The sequence below is a fragment of the Seriola lalandi genome, unplaced genomic scaffold, assembly GCF_002814215.2.
Source record: "Seriola lalandi dorsalis isolate HSWRI2012SDOR001 ecotype SW California unplaced genomic scaffold, Sedor1 jcf7180002054916, whole genome shotgun sequence".
In the NCBI taxonomy this organism is placed as follows: Eukaryota; Metazoa; Chordata; class Actinopteri; order Carangiformes; family Carangidae; genus Seriola; species Seriola lalandi.
In genome coordinates this window covers 2,407,012-2,419,304 of record NW_019525468.1, presented here as the reverse complement: position 1 = coordinate 2,419,304, position 12,293 = coordinate 2,407,012, and the positions used below count along the sequence as shown (strand labels likewise).

General features: G+C 44.6%; 1 protein-coding gene across 5 annotated transcripts in view; it reads right to left on the bottom strand.

The window, feature by feature from the left end:
- Positions 1 to 72: 72 nt before the first annotated feature.
- nhsl3 (NHS like 3) overlaps positions 73 to 12,293 on the bottom strand; it is a 33,253-nt gene continuing 21,032 nt past the window's right edge. For 3 of the 5 annotated variants that reach the window (XM_023430991.2, XM_023430992.2, XM_023430994.2), the window contains 8 exons: positions 7,320 to 7,478; positions 6,979 to 7,022; positions 6,701 to 6,839; positions 6,046 to 6,153; positions 5,786 to 5,952; positions 5,469 to 5,672; positions 1,807 to 5,347; positions 73 to 1,333 (listed from right to left, as the gene is read on the bottom strand). In XM_023430991.2, the coding sequence (XP_023286759.1) occupies positions 1,293 to 1,333; positions 1,807 to 5,347; positions 5,469 to 5,672; positions 5,786 to 5,952; positions 6,046 to 6,153; positions 6,701 to 6,839; positions 6,979 to 7,022; positions 7,320 to 7,478 (4,403 nt within the window). In that variant the 3' untranslated portion in view covers positions 73 to 1,292. The remainder of the gene's footprint in view (positions 1,334 to 1,806; positions 5,348 to 5,468; positions 5,673 to 5,785; positions 5,953 to 6,045; positions 6,154 to 6,700; positions 6,840 to 6,978; positions 7,023 to 7,319; positions 7,479 to 12,293) is intronic. The other 2 variants (XM_023430993.2, XM_087169809.1) reach the window with 1 other exon arrangement.

Here is a 12,293-nt window from a genome sequence, read left to right as displayed (position 1 = left end):
GAAATGAGTAAAAAACTGAAAAAACACATGGTTACTATGGTTACGGTAAGACAGAATGCAGGAAACAGCATATTTAATACACTTAAATTTTATTTATAGAAGTAATAACTGTACATAATTCTTTATAATCATCAAAACGTAGATTTTCGACCCATTAGGAAGAGTCGGTATAATTCACTCCTGATGATTTTGCTGGGGGAAAGCATTTTGTGCAAATAGAGATGAGCTTGATTTTTTTCCATTAAAGATTTAGATAGAGAACATTTAATAAAAACACTGACCTCACACTAAATCTACTCCAGTGTATCAATCATCCAGGGCCAATCTTCACATCCATAGCCCTAAAAGTGGTTTTCAGATGAAATAGATTCTTAAATATTTCATATTTGGTAGGAAAAGGTGACTGACAGTGCTACTAGTGGAAACAATCACACATAAATAAATAGGATACTTTTGTTACTGTTTCCTAAAAAGGTTTCATACAATGTGTTGGATTGACCCTTACTATATCCAAGAAATGGATTATGTTTAGGCATCTAATTGACATTTTAGCTGTTGCTGTAATCAGATGCTTTTGTGTTAAGTCTTCATGGTTTATCATCTGTAACTTTACAAACATGCTTCTGTCTTAACTGACAAAAAAAAAATCTCTCTCATTCTTGTAAGTATGCAGCATCCCTTTTTTTTTTCAAATACTATTTCAGATCTGTCTATCCACACAGTGATGAGCCAGGAGTAAAAATGAGTGTCGTGCTTTTACTCAGATCTTTAAGCAAAGACGGTGATAAAAATGCAGATTTGTCCTGTAGTGGATGCCATTGTCAGCCTTTTCCGACAACTGCTTAAATCCCCATCAAAATTATGTATTATATTACAACAGGGAAAAAAAACACACAAACTTCTGTACAGAAATGCTTTGTTTCACACTCTGAGCTGCAGTGACCACTACCTAATTCAACCTCTAGGAGGCGATCTCACGCAAGCCAAATATTTACACTTGAGCCAATGTACACCATTTCATCCTGAGGGGCCTTAATAAGAGATAAACTATCGCTTAGAAAAATACTCCAGAATAAAGCTATCATAAGAAATTGGGAGCGACACATTTTTTGCATAAATATGTAGGAAGGCCATTAACAGGCTAAGGCTTTTGGAGAAGACTTAATACACAACAACACTCAGATAGTTGAGCTTATTGTCTCTCAGTAATGTCAGTATCTGCTGTGAGTTGTCCTTTTACTTTGCTTCTGGCATGAGTATGGTCCTCATTTCATCATCACTGCAAAACTCTTTCAAAACAGCGTTTCAATTGTGTCTGCTGTCACTCTCGTAGCTGGAGGAGGAAGAAAAGAGGATGTTAGACATTATGGCATTACCGTTATACAGTTACAGGAAGAAATGTAATGAGTATTCTGCCCGTAATCTAATTCAGTTACTGAGACGTGATCACGAGCTTCAGGTTAAGGCTGACTGAGGCACATGCTTGCACAATTTGCTGGAAAAAAGCTGTAGGCAAGCTAGCAGAATTTATATTGTTTGTGTGGAACGGGGGGGGGGGGCTGTTTCCATGTATGCATGCTGGCATGGAGAAAACAAAATATGCTCTTGCTGTTTCATGGTAATGCTGGAATTTGCATTCTGTTTTTCATGACAAGAGAGTTGCAGGAGTTATTGATTAAAGCTAACCAGCCTTGAGTTTACATACTCAGCAGCAGCAGCACCCTGAAACATATTGATGAAGGCAATGCTAATCCTTCAATGATAAAGCCAGAACATCGTGGTTATAAATTATGTTGCTGCACTTACTTGTTGTCTCAGGAGGTGTTATTCCACTTGCATGTTGTACTCCTCCTATTGCTCCATTTCCCTCAACACAGTACTCCATCTTTCCTGAACAAGCAGCGTAATGCTGTGAAGGACTGATGCTGCCATGCGCTGGCTTCTTAGCCACCGGCGGAGGAACTTTGTCACACTTCACTCCACCATTGGAGAAAGTGACAGCCCTTGATTGGTCAGACACGTGCATGAGCTCGGCTGCTAAACTTTGCTTCAAACTTGCCTGAGCTTCGGGCGAGGAGGCAGCTGCAGTCTCTATGACGACCTTCTTTGTGCTCCTGGAGAAGATAAAGCTAGCTGTAGAGGCTGGGGACTTGTGCACATCGCATCCTTCAGGTGATTTCAGAGACAGAGCTCCAGGTTCACTGACACAGCTGTAAGTGGATGATCTCACACCCAGTCTGGAGGGAAGACCATCTCTTGAAGACATGGCTGCAGTTTTCATACGTATGGCTTCCTGTAAGCGCAGTGAAGGGGTGTTCAGTGTCACAGAGGATGCTTTTACTGTCTGAGGTGGAGATTTTAGAGACAGAGACTTGCGGATGGGCTTTTGTGGGATGTTTTGAGGTCCTGGGATTGAAACTGAACAATTCTCCTGAAGTGGAGCTCCCTCGTTTGTTGGCCTGTCTTCGGAGGAAGATTTCACCTGATCTTCAGTCATGTTGACTGATCTGAGGCGAACCATCTGAAGCAGGGACGGGGTGACAAGAGGTATGTTCGCATCCTCTTTAGGAATGGGTGCACTTTTGTGACGGGAAAGGAGTTCCTTGCTCCTGGTGTCCCGGTTTGATACACTGGGCTGCCTTCTGAAATTAACCCCATGGCTTAAATTATCTGCCGGTAGAGGGGGCGCTGCTGGGACTTTAATTGGAGTTTGGGGACTAACGGGAGGCCCAGACTGATCTTCAATTTTCACAGAGTCTCGCTTTAGGAAACTGCTTGAAGGAACTAAAGCAGATACTAATACTGGGTTCTCTGCTCTTGTTATAGGGGGTAAAGGCGGTGCCTCAACTGGTGGAAGTGGGACACCATCTATAAGAGACGAAACATTCTCCACTGGTCTGCAAGAAATCTCATCAGCAGTGTTAGCTTTGGAAACTTGCACAGCAACCTCTGGTTTGTTGTCATTTACTACCAATTGTGGAACAGCACTGGGCAAATCTGGATTTTGTTCCTGTATAGATGTCACAGTTTCACTTGGGTCCTTAATTGTCTCTCCAACTTCCTGTGCAGCCACAGTATGCTTGTTAAGGTCATCCAGCTGTTTGACACAACTGTCCATCACATCTGGCACCGCATCTGTTACAAATGGTGGCGGAGGAGGAGGAAAGTCGACCTCATCCCCTCCATCAAAGACTGAGTCCCCTTCCAAAGGAGGTGGAGGAGGTGGCCAGCAAGACTCGACAAAGTGAGTCTCCTCCTGTACTCTCTGTAATTCATCCGGTGGCATAGATACTGAAGAGGGAGGTGTCTTTCTTGAGGGAGGAGGTGTAGGGTGGTATGGCGGGGGTGGGGTAGGAGGTGGTGAGATCTTATTAATTTTGGGGACTTCTACAGAAAGTGTTTGCATGGATGGGACCTCACCTCTGTCCGTCTCATTCTCGCTCTTAACTTCAACTAAAGTCGTAACCCCATCCTGTGAAGAGGTCGTATGGTTCTCAACAACTATACGAACTTCTGGCGTAGCACTGCCACTCATGTCCTTTTGCTGAATCTCTACTGACTGCTCTGTTAATTTCAGTTCCTCTCTGTGCAGTACATTCGTGGGTTTCTTCATCACAGGAGGGGGTTCTTTCTTTGGAGTTGTCTCTTGATTCTTGGGGTCCTTCAGTACAGGGCTACTACTCTGCTCTTGTCTCTGAACATCTACACTTGCTTCCACTCCCTTTGTTTCGGTACCTGCATGTTCCTTGTTCTCTGGTTCCTTGTGGACATCTTCAGGATCAGTTGCTAACAATGTCTCAAGCTTTGCTTTGCTTTCTGACAATTCTAAGACGGGTTTGACGTCGATAGTTGTCTGTTTTTCATCTAAAACTTGCACTTCCTTTCTGGCTTTAGTCTGGGTTCCTGCCTGTTTAACTGTGCCGTCCTGTATCTGTGTGGGTTTGTGAGTTTCTTTGCTGACATTGGGGCAGGGCCCACACAGGAGCTCAAAGGTGCGTCTGTTGTGGACCCATGTCTCTGGAGGAGGAGGACATGGTGCTTTGACCTTGGGAGGGGGTGGGATGTTCAACAGCTCTTGGATTTCTACTCTCAAAGTTGACGAATTGTTATTTGGTGTGAATTCAGTTGGAGTAACAGTGGCTGGAGTTTCCTGTGGAGGCAGGCTGGGGCTACATGTGGGAACATCTGGATTGACAGGCTCAGATGTACCTGATGATAGAGAGGTAAGAGAGGAGGAAGGAGAAGCTGCTGAGGATGAGGCCCGAGACACTGATCTCTCTGGTTTGACCGGTTTCTTCTTCTGTTTTTCTGGGGAGGTTGGGGAGATACCTTTAGGGGAAAGTGTTGGAGTTCCACTCTGGCTGGAGTAGCCACTGGAGGGGGACATGGTCCGTTCAAATTTCCCCCCTTCTGAGGGAGTTTTCTGTGGGGAGGAGCTGCTGGATTCTGACTGGGCCTCTGGTGGCCCTCCAGCCTCTTTGGAAGAAGTCTTTGTGGGGCTCAGAGGACCTGAGGAAACATCTGGAGAGCTGGATCTAGTAGAGCTTGATACAGGGGTGGGGACCTTATTAGTATCTCCAGTGACCAACTTAATCTCATCCTTAGCTGCAGTATTTTCTGTACCAGTTTCCACCTCTCCAGACACAGAGTCATTAAGATCTTTGCTTTCCACCAGAACCCTGGCGTTACTCCTGAACTTGTTACTATGGAGAGAGTTTGTTCTCCGTGGAGGTGCTGGAGGTTGTTTGGTCTTCATGATTGAGAGACTTCGAATGAAGTTGCGCTTGTTCTTTGCATCCTCCCCAGCAGTCACTGACCCTGACTCACCAGACTCAGATCCTTGACCTGTAACAAGATGTTCACTTTTACTGTTGGGGCTGCTAATCCCGCAAACTGAGATACGTAGACTGACAAGGTCTTGATCTCCTCCAGAGTGCTCTTGCTGGCTTTCCTGTCCATTGAGACCCACTCTCTGGGAATTACCCCTGTCTCTGCTCCCCTTAGAGGATACAGGGGAGGAGTTTGAAATCATGGTCTTCGAAGACTGTGACTCGCTCCAGTTTGACCCCGAAGTCGATGCGGGCATCGGTGTGGAGTCATTGCAGGAATGTTCAGTCTGGGAACCGTCACCTTCGGACCTTCTGGACAACAAAGGGCTGACTGATGAGTCCCCAGATGCCAGGCTGCTTTTGCTTACAGTGCGGACACCGCTGCCATGGTTGACGCTGCTACCTCGAGTTCGGCTGCTGCGGTCAATCTCTATTACTTCAATCGAGGCTGGCAACACCGCATTAGGGATGATCGTAGACAAGTAAGTGGCCTGAGGAGATATGGACATCACTGGGCCCTAGAAAAAACAGAGAGTTTTACAGCTAAATGTCAAGAATGGTCAAGACACCATAAGTTAAGAAGAGTAACTCTTGAATTTAAGGCCATATCATTAGCTAACAGCTTGATTTTGTTCTTACCTGGGGTTCCTGGAGGAAGCTAAACATTGCTGAAGGACAGAAGGAGGAGGAGGAGGTGGTCATGCCAGGTACTGCAACAGACTTGGGTCTCAGGCTGGGGGTGGGGCAGAGATGGGAGCCAAAGCCCTGGTGGTTGAGGGGCTGCTCATCCTGGTACATTGCCTGGAGGTGCTTCCTAAGCAGCTGCTCATCTCTTGATGCCTGCTTAGGAGTTGAGAGAGGACCATTCATAAGTGACTGACAAAACACAACCACTAGAATGTATGTTAAAACTATTCAAAATGAATTGATTCTTTTTGTTTAACCTTTAACTGTACCTCTAGCTCTGAAAGGTGCACTCTTGCTCCCTCCTTATTTGCTGTCGGAGTCCCTCCATCAACTGTGGGAATGATAACAACCCCTGATTGGCTGTCAGTGACCTGTCCATTGTGATTAGGGAGCTGTGTAGACACAAGCGGCTGGAAGGTGGAGCTTCTGTGCAGTGCTGGAAAGACGGTGGGTCACTGTCAATAACATGTTTACTACAAAGGACACATCATGTCTGCTGGTTATGCAAGGATGACATATAAAAACATACCAAGCTCTTTCTGGACCTGGTTGGGAATACCCATGATGGTGGTCCTCCTGGTCCTCTTCTTGCTCTTATCTAACCTTTTCACTGGATTCAGTGGTTTGAAAGTGGAACCTGAGAAAGCAAAAATGGTCTCATTACAGTACCTGGGTTATTTTTGCAAACAAAACACTCTATATGGCTCAGGAGAAGACATAATGCATTGAAACTCAGCCTGTGGAGGACTGGATTTTCTTAAGGATTTTTGAAATATGATAAGAATACCAATCACACTTCCTGCATGCGCACACACAGAACGGCACACTTTGCCTCCCAGTGGTGAAATGCAGAGGCAGCCGCAGTGCTGCCTTTAGATGCTTAGAACTTTTGAGTTACCGGGAAAAGCTACAGCTGAGTGTATGAGTGTGTGTGAGTGTCTGTGTGTTCATGTCAAGTCCCTCTTCCTTTGATTTCACACCGTGACTGCAGAGGCACCAAGCAGCTGGGAATGAGACGTGCATGCTAAATAAGTACTGTACATGCCTGTGGCTCGTCATAAACTCGGGAACAAAACTCAAAGTGCTTTTACAAGTGCTATGATTAGCTCACATTTTTATTAGATGAACGAAATGCAGGGTGCTTCCTCTCTACTCACACAAACAGAAACAGAGCTGTTGTTTACCTTGGCGGGTAAGCACAGGTCTTGTTGACGCAGAAGAGGTTACTGTGGTATCAGTATTCCCGGTGGTGGATATCAACTCCGGATAGTCACCTCTGTCCTTGGAGCTGATATCCTGCTCTGGACAGAGGGTGTCTGAGGACTGTGGGGGATACACACACACACACACACACACACACACACACACACACACACACACATACGGTAATATTTAGTTAAGTGGCATTCTTGGTGTGTACGAAGCGCAGGGAAAATGATCCACAGAGGTCTGGCGGACTTACAGCAATGCTTTCATCGTCGGGGAAGTTCACTCCATTTTTGTGTTCTGTGTAAACCAAACGGACAAGGCTAAGACACAGAATCTGAATACACTCACACTCCATCCTTATTCATCTACACACAGCATCAGTAACCAGTTATCATAATCATAATCATAGATAAAAAAAGGTGGATAAACTATAACCTTCACTTTGTGACCTTCAGTGAGAAATCAGCCACAAACAAACTTTAATCAGTGTGATAGCACTGTATGGTACAAACAACAGAAATATATGTCAGTATATGTTTATAGTATGAATGGATGTGTTTTCACATCTGTAAAAACCCACTGAATGTGTCTGACCTTCCTGCTGTAGTATCTTCAGTCCCTCCTGAGCCTCAGTGTGCAGGTCCTCCAGGTACTGAGGCCTACTTCCCTCAATGAAGACATTCTCCTGGTGGTGCTGCGAGGTCGTGTAGTGGACCGTCAATCTCTTCTGGTCTTCATTACCCTTTGGGCCAGCTGTCGGGATGGAGGAGAAAAAAGCAGTTGGTTGACAGATTTGGTGGAGAAAACAGAGAAGAAGAAGTCGTTTCACTGACAGTCTATGCCAGGTGAACACTTTTCTCCTGCTGCTCCTCCTGCTGTGCCTCTGTACTCTTATTATGCTAACTTTAGTCTTTCCGCTGCTACTTCCGTGTCCTCTTACACCAACTCAACACACACATGCTCAACAAGTGTCCATTTGCCAAAACTTTGATCAGCTTTACAGTGAATCCTCTGTGCCTCCACCTGGCGTGACTGTATATCCATTAATTGCTGCATCTTTGACGCAGCACACTCGTCAAATCTCATCAGCAGGGCAGTTCGGTGAGCAGACGTCCAAGCCTGGGCCTCAACGGTAAGATATTTCCTGGCTAATCTCCTGCAGCATCTCTCTTCCCCGCCAGTCCCCAGGGGATTAGATAATCTGGATTGTCCGCAAAGATGCCACTGGACCCCCTGCTGCAGGACGTCCTGCGTGGGAACTCGACTGGGCTCTCCCTTCAAGGTGGCTTTACTCAATGTTGAACAACAACTAAATACAGTGGAGACTGAACAGAAAATACACTGTTAAATTTGGTACTAGTTGGACACCAGTCAAAAGAGGCAAAGCTTGCAGGGCCAAGGGGTGTTGTGTCCCTGCCAGCTTCATCAAAACAGTGTTGGTGCAGCCAAAACTGTACAATATTCTACGTATAACCATGTCTTGCAATGTTGAAGTGTCAAAGTATATAAAGTGTGACATAATGGGTTTCAATGTTGAGAGCATAGCCTGCAGAAAATCACTCATGTAAAGTGGTTGTTTCTTTAGTCAAAGGTCAATGTGCGGTGTCCACTTTCCCTCCTTTTGTCACTTTCAACACTGTGACTCTCCTGTCTCACCTGGTTAGGTAATACTGTGCGAGTGTGGATGCACATACTGTACAAGTTTGTGTGTGTAAGGTAACAGACACTCCCACCCCTCACAGGTGAGGCAGCCCAGACACAATGCCCTCCCCTGTTTTTGTGACTGTGGGAAATCTCAGGTCATTGTGAACCTGGGACTGTGTGGACGACTCCCCCTCAAGGAACTGAGAGCAAGTCTAAGGATCTCAACTAGACTCAGCAATTCATCACATACATTACTCACATATAAGGTGCTGTAACCCACGGTTGTGATTAATGGGACAAGTAACCCTCCCTAAGAGACCACCAGACCCCTGCAGAAGGTTTAAGGCTTTTGGTTGATTAAGACGATCGCCAGAAAATCAGTTAAGCCCTTTATCTCATTAGAGAGGACCCCCAAAGCGCATTTAACCCTAATTCTTGCGTGCCAGTGTTTGTATGTTTGTATGACACAGAGACAGAGACAGTGACTGGCACAAGAAATCTGCAAATGTTGTCACATCTTTACACTCAAATAAAAATACATACATCCACCACCTTATGGCTTCAACAATGCAACCCAAGTTTTATAGGGTACTAAAAAAGCCACCGAAATCCAGAAACCCCTCCATCAAAGCAAGAATTAATGTCATATAAACCAGCATTCATTTCCTGGCAGATTCCTCCACCTGAGTCAGCACTCACCCTTCTTCTTGAAGACAGACAGCAGAGAGTGGAGGCTCTTCCTCAAGTAGACCACCATACCTACACTAGTGCCATGGCAGATGGAAAATCAAAATACTGTGGTAAAGCAAAACAGAATCCAACAAGTCCTCTTTCTGTCACTTGTGAGAAAGAAATCAGTGTGTGTCCCGAAGAAGATCCAGACGCTCTGAAGTTCAAGGACAGAAAAAATGATAAAAGAGCTTGAAAGCAGAATGGCTGGGATGGACCGTGGATGGACAGGAGTGAGAGGCTCTCTGTGTCTCACTCTGTGTCTGAGTGACTTAGGAAGGACAAGTGCACAGTAAGATCTGCTTCCAGCCAAAGCAGCCTGTCCCAGCTGCCTTATCCCCGAGTCTGATACCCTCCTCCCTCCCCCCTCTGCTCTCTCTATCTCTCTCTCTCTCTTTCCATGTATTTTGCTTGGTCGCTCACTCTGGCTCTCTCCATTGCAATTCCCTCTCTATTGTCAAATGAAGAAACCCCCCCGCCAGCAAAACGGCTGTCAAAGTTTGGCTTTCATGAGGCATCCACCCCCACGTCTCTCAATATAAACACGTGCGAGTGTATATGCACACACACCGCCCATGTGAACCCCCCCCCAGTTAAACCAGAGTGATTTTCCCTCCTTATATTTTTAAGTTTGAATATATTTCACAGAAATAAAAGATAAAAATCTGACTTAAAGTAGGTTTTCCCTTCCCTTCTTTTTATCTCAAGACCCTTTAGATTTATCTGACTTATGTTGGAACCACAGGTTTTCATTGTGTTTATACTGTTTGGGTCAGCAAGACAATACTTTTGCCAATAAGGAAATTTCACAGTTTATAAGTATAAAATACAAAAGGGTCAAAATTGTTATTTTAAATGAACTACTTCCTCCAGCTTCTGATATGATAAATGTGCTGCAGCACTGGAGCCATTCCTCTTTGTGTTTGCTGTCATCCTTCCCATCTCCGAGTCCAACACTAACTACACCCATAATCACTGATATATGTATAATGTTTATATGTTATAAAGTTCTACTTGTCATTGTCCCTTCCCTAATGAAAGCCTTCAGCATCATGCATCTGTCTGACTCTCATTATCTAAGTGCTACAGGGGCCACATTTTGACAGGAGAGGTTGTGTCCCCACAGTGAAAAGCTAAACAACCATTTCAATGTACTGTGTGTATTCCTCTCTTCTATATCACCGCATCACTTTCTCTAGTGCCTTCTTTCACCCCTCTGTCTTTGCCAATCTCTCCCTCTTCACATCTTTCTCTTCCTGTCTGCTCTTTAGCCTTATAGCCACAGAGGTCTAGTTTGAGTTATAAATAGCTGACATAGCCTCAGTTCATCATCTCTAATGGTGCCGTGTGTGTGGATGAGTTTCTATGTGCCTACTAATGTTTCCTGACAAACTGCAGAGGGTATGAAACACAACACGGCCATGGAAAAAAAAAAAAAAAAAAAAAAAAAGCTAAAAAAGGCTGATTCTGTGCCAAAATATAAAACCAGTGCTGTGTTGTGCTGCATCAGAACTTTGATCCACTTGCCCTTCCCAATGGGAATAAACAGCAGGGGGCTACAGCTGGTCCATACACCCGGACCAGCTGGAGGGACATGCTGGAGGGTAGTAACACAATTACTTTTAGTCACACTGCACCAACACACGACTCCTGGCACTTGAAAATTGAGGTGGGGATACTAAGCTTCTTCAGTGAGGAAATCTCCACCACAGTGTCTAGGGGTCAGACTGACCGGCCTGGGGTGCTGGCTGTGGTTCAGATTCGGGGTTAGCACGGCTGGAATAAGCTGAGGCCTTCAGGAGAACAGCTTTAGATATGGGAGCCATGCCAGAGGATTAATGTTGCCACTAACTTAACCTGTCCATCTCTTTACCTTCTACACCCTCACTCCTGACATCTGTTTTCCCCTCTATCACCACGTCTTACAGTTCTTTTAACACCATATTTTCACTTCCTGTCTTGAAGAATCCCCTGGATGACATCACTCAGGCGGCTAATTCATACTCATTATCTCCTAATCCATATTAATTTCTGCGAGACAGTTGACCAATATGGGGCATGTGGGAGCTTATGTGCATGAGAAAACCGCTTTGTGTCGTGGTGATGTGGCAAGCACTCCCTTTCTTCAAAAATAAATCCTTCCACACCCAGTCCCCTCAAAGCAGACCTTTACTAAGTGCCAATTTTTGGGGGTCTCTGGCCCGGCATGCGTACCCCCCTGTTGTTAACCAAGACCCCTCATATCAATATTCATTAGATGGCCTAAAGAGACACCATCTGGTCTTGGGGGAGAGGGCAGAGGGGAGAGAGGGGCTTCAGATGCCTTTGATTCGGTGCACACAACACACCATTCCACTGCGTAAGCAAAATATGCATAAACAGAGTGCAGTACAATAGAGGAAAGTTATATATGCTAACTTCTCGCTCATGTAGATTCCCCAAACTCACACTTTAACCCAAAAAAAACAAAACAAATATTCAGTTCCTTTTTAAACAATTTAAAATCAAACAGCTTGGCATTTTAAGGGATAATAATTTGTCTAACTCCACAAAGATAATATCATAAATCAACTGAGTCAGACTGCTGGACTTGTTAGCAGGTCAAACAGCCTGTTGAAGAACAATCAGAGTTCAAACAGCCAACACACTCACTTGTTAAAATGTCAAAGACCAAAAAGCATTTCGGCTCATTAGTTAGAGCCACATTCAAAAATAACTGTAACGATCTGATGTGCCATTCTTTTTTACTGATTTACATCTCATGTTGTGGATTGTCTGGAATCTGTTGTGTAACTAAATTTAAACTGGATGTGGTAGTGTTTACTTTATTTTTCTTTCTTCAGACGCAGCACACAAAAACTTCCCAACCATAATGCACTCCCATAAACTTGAGGGACTCACAAGAGACACATTCAAAAAAGAGAATAGTCAAAGTCAGAAAAGCAGAGGCAGATATATATTTACTTTTAGTCCCATGTGTGGGTCAAGTTAAAAAACTATAATTCTCCTAATGAAACTCAACTGAAATTCTTGTTAAAGCGCCTAAAGCCTCCATGATGTCCACTTCTTTGAAAACTCACGCCTGCGATTTTTAATGCAGGACTTCTGTTTAACAATTGAAGTCTCAAGCCCGAGCCGAGACAACCCCGATGACGTCATCAGATTTATTTTTTCTCAAACCAACAATTCATTCAT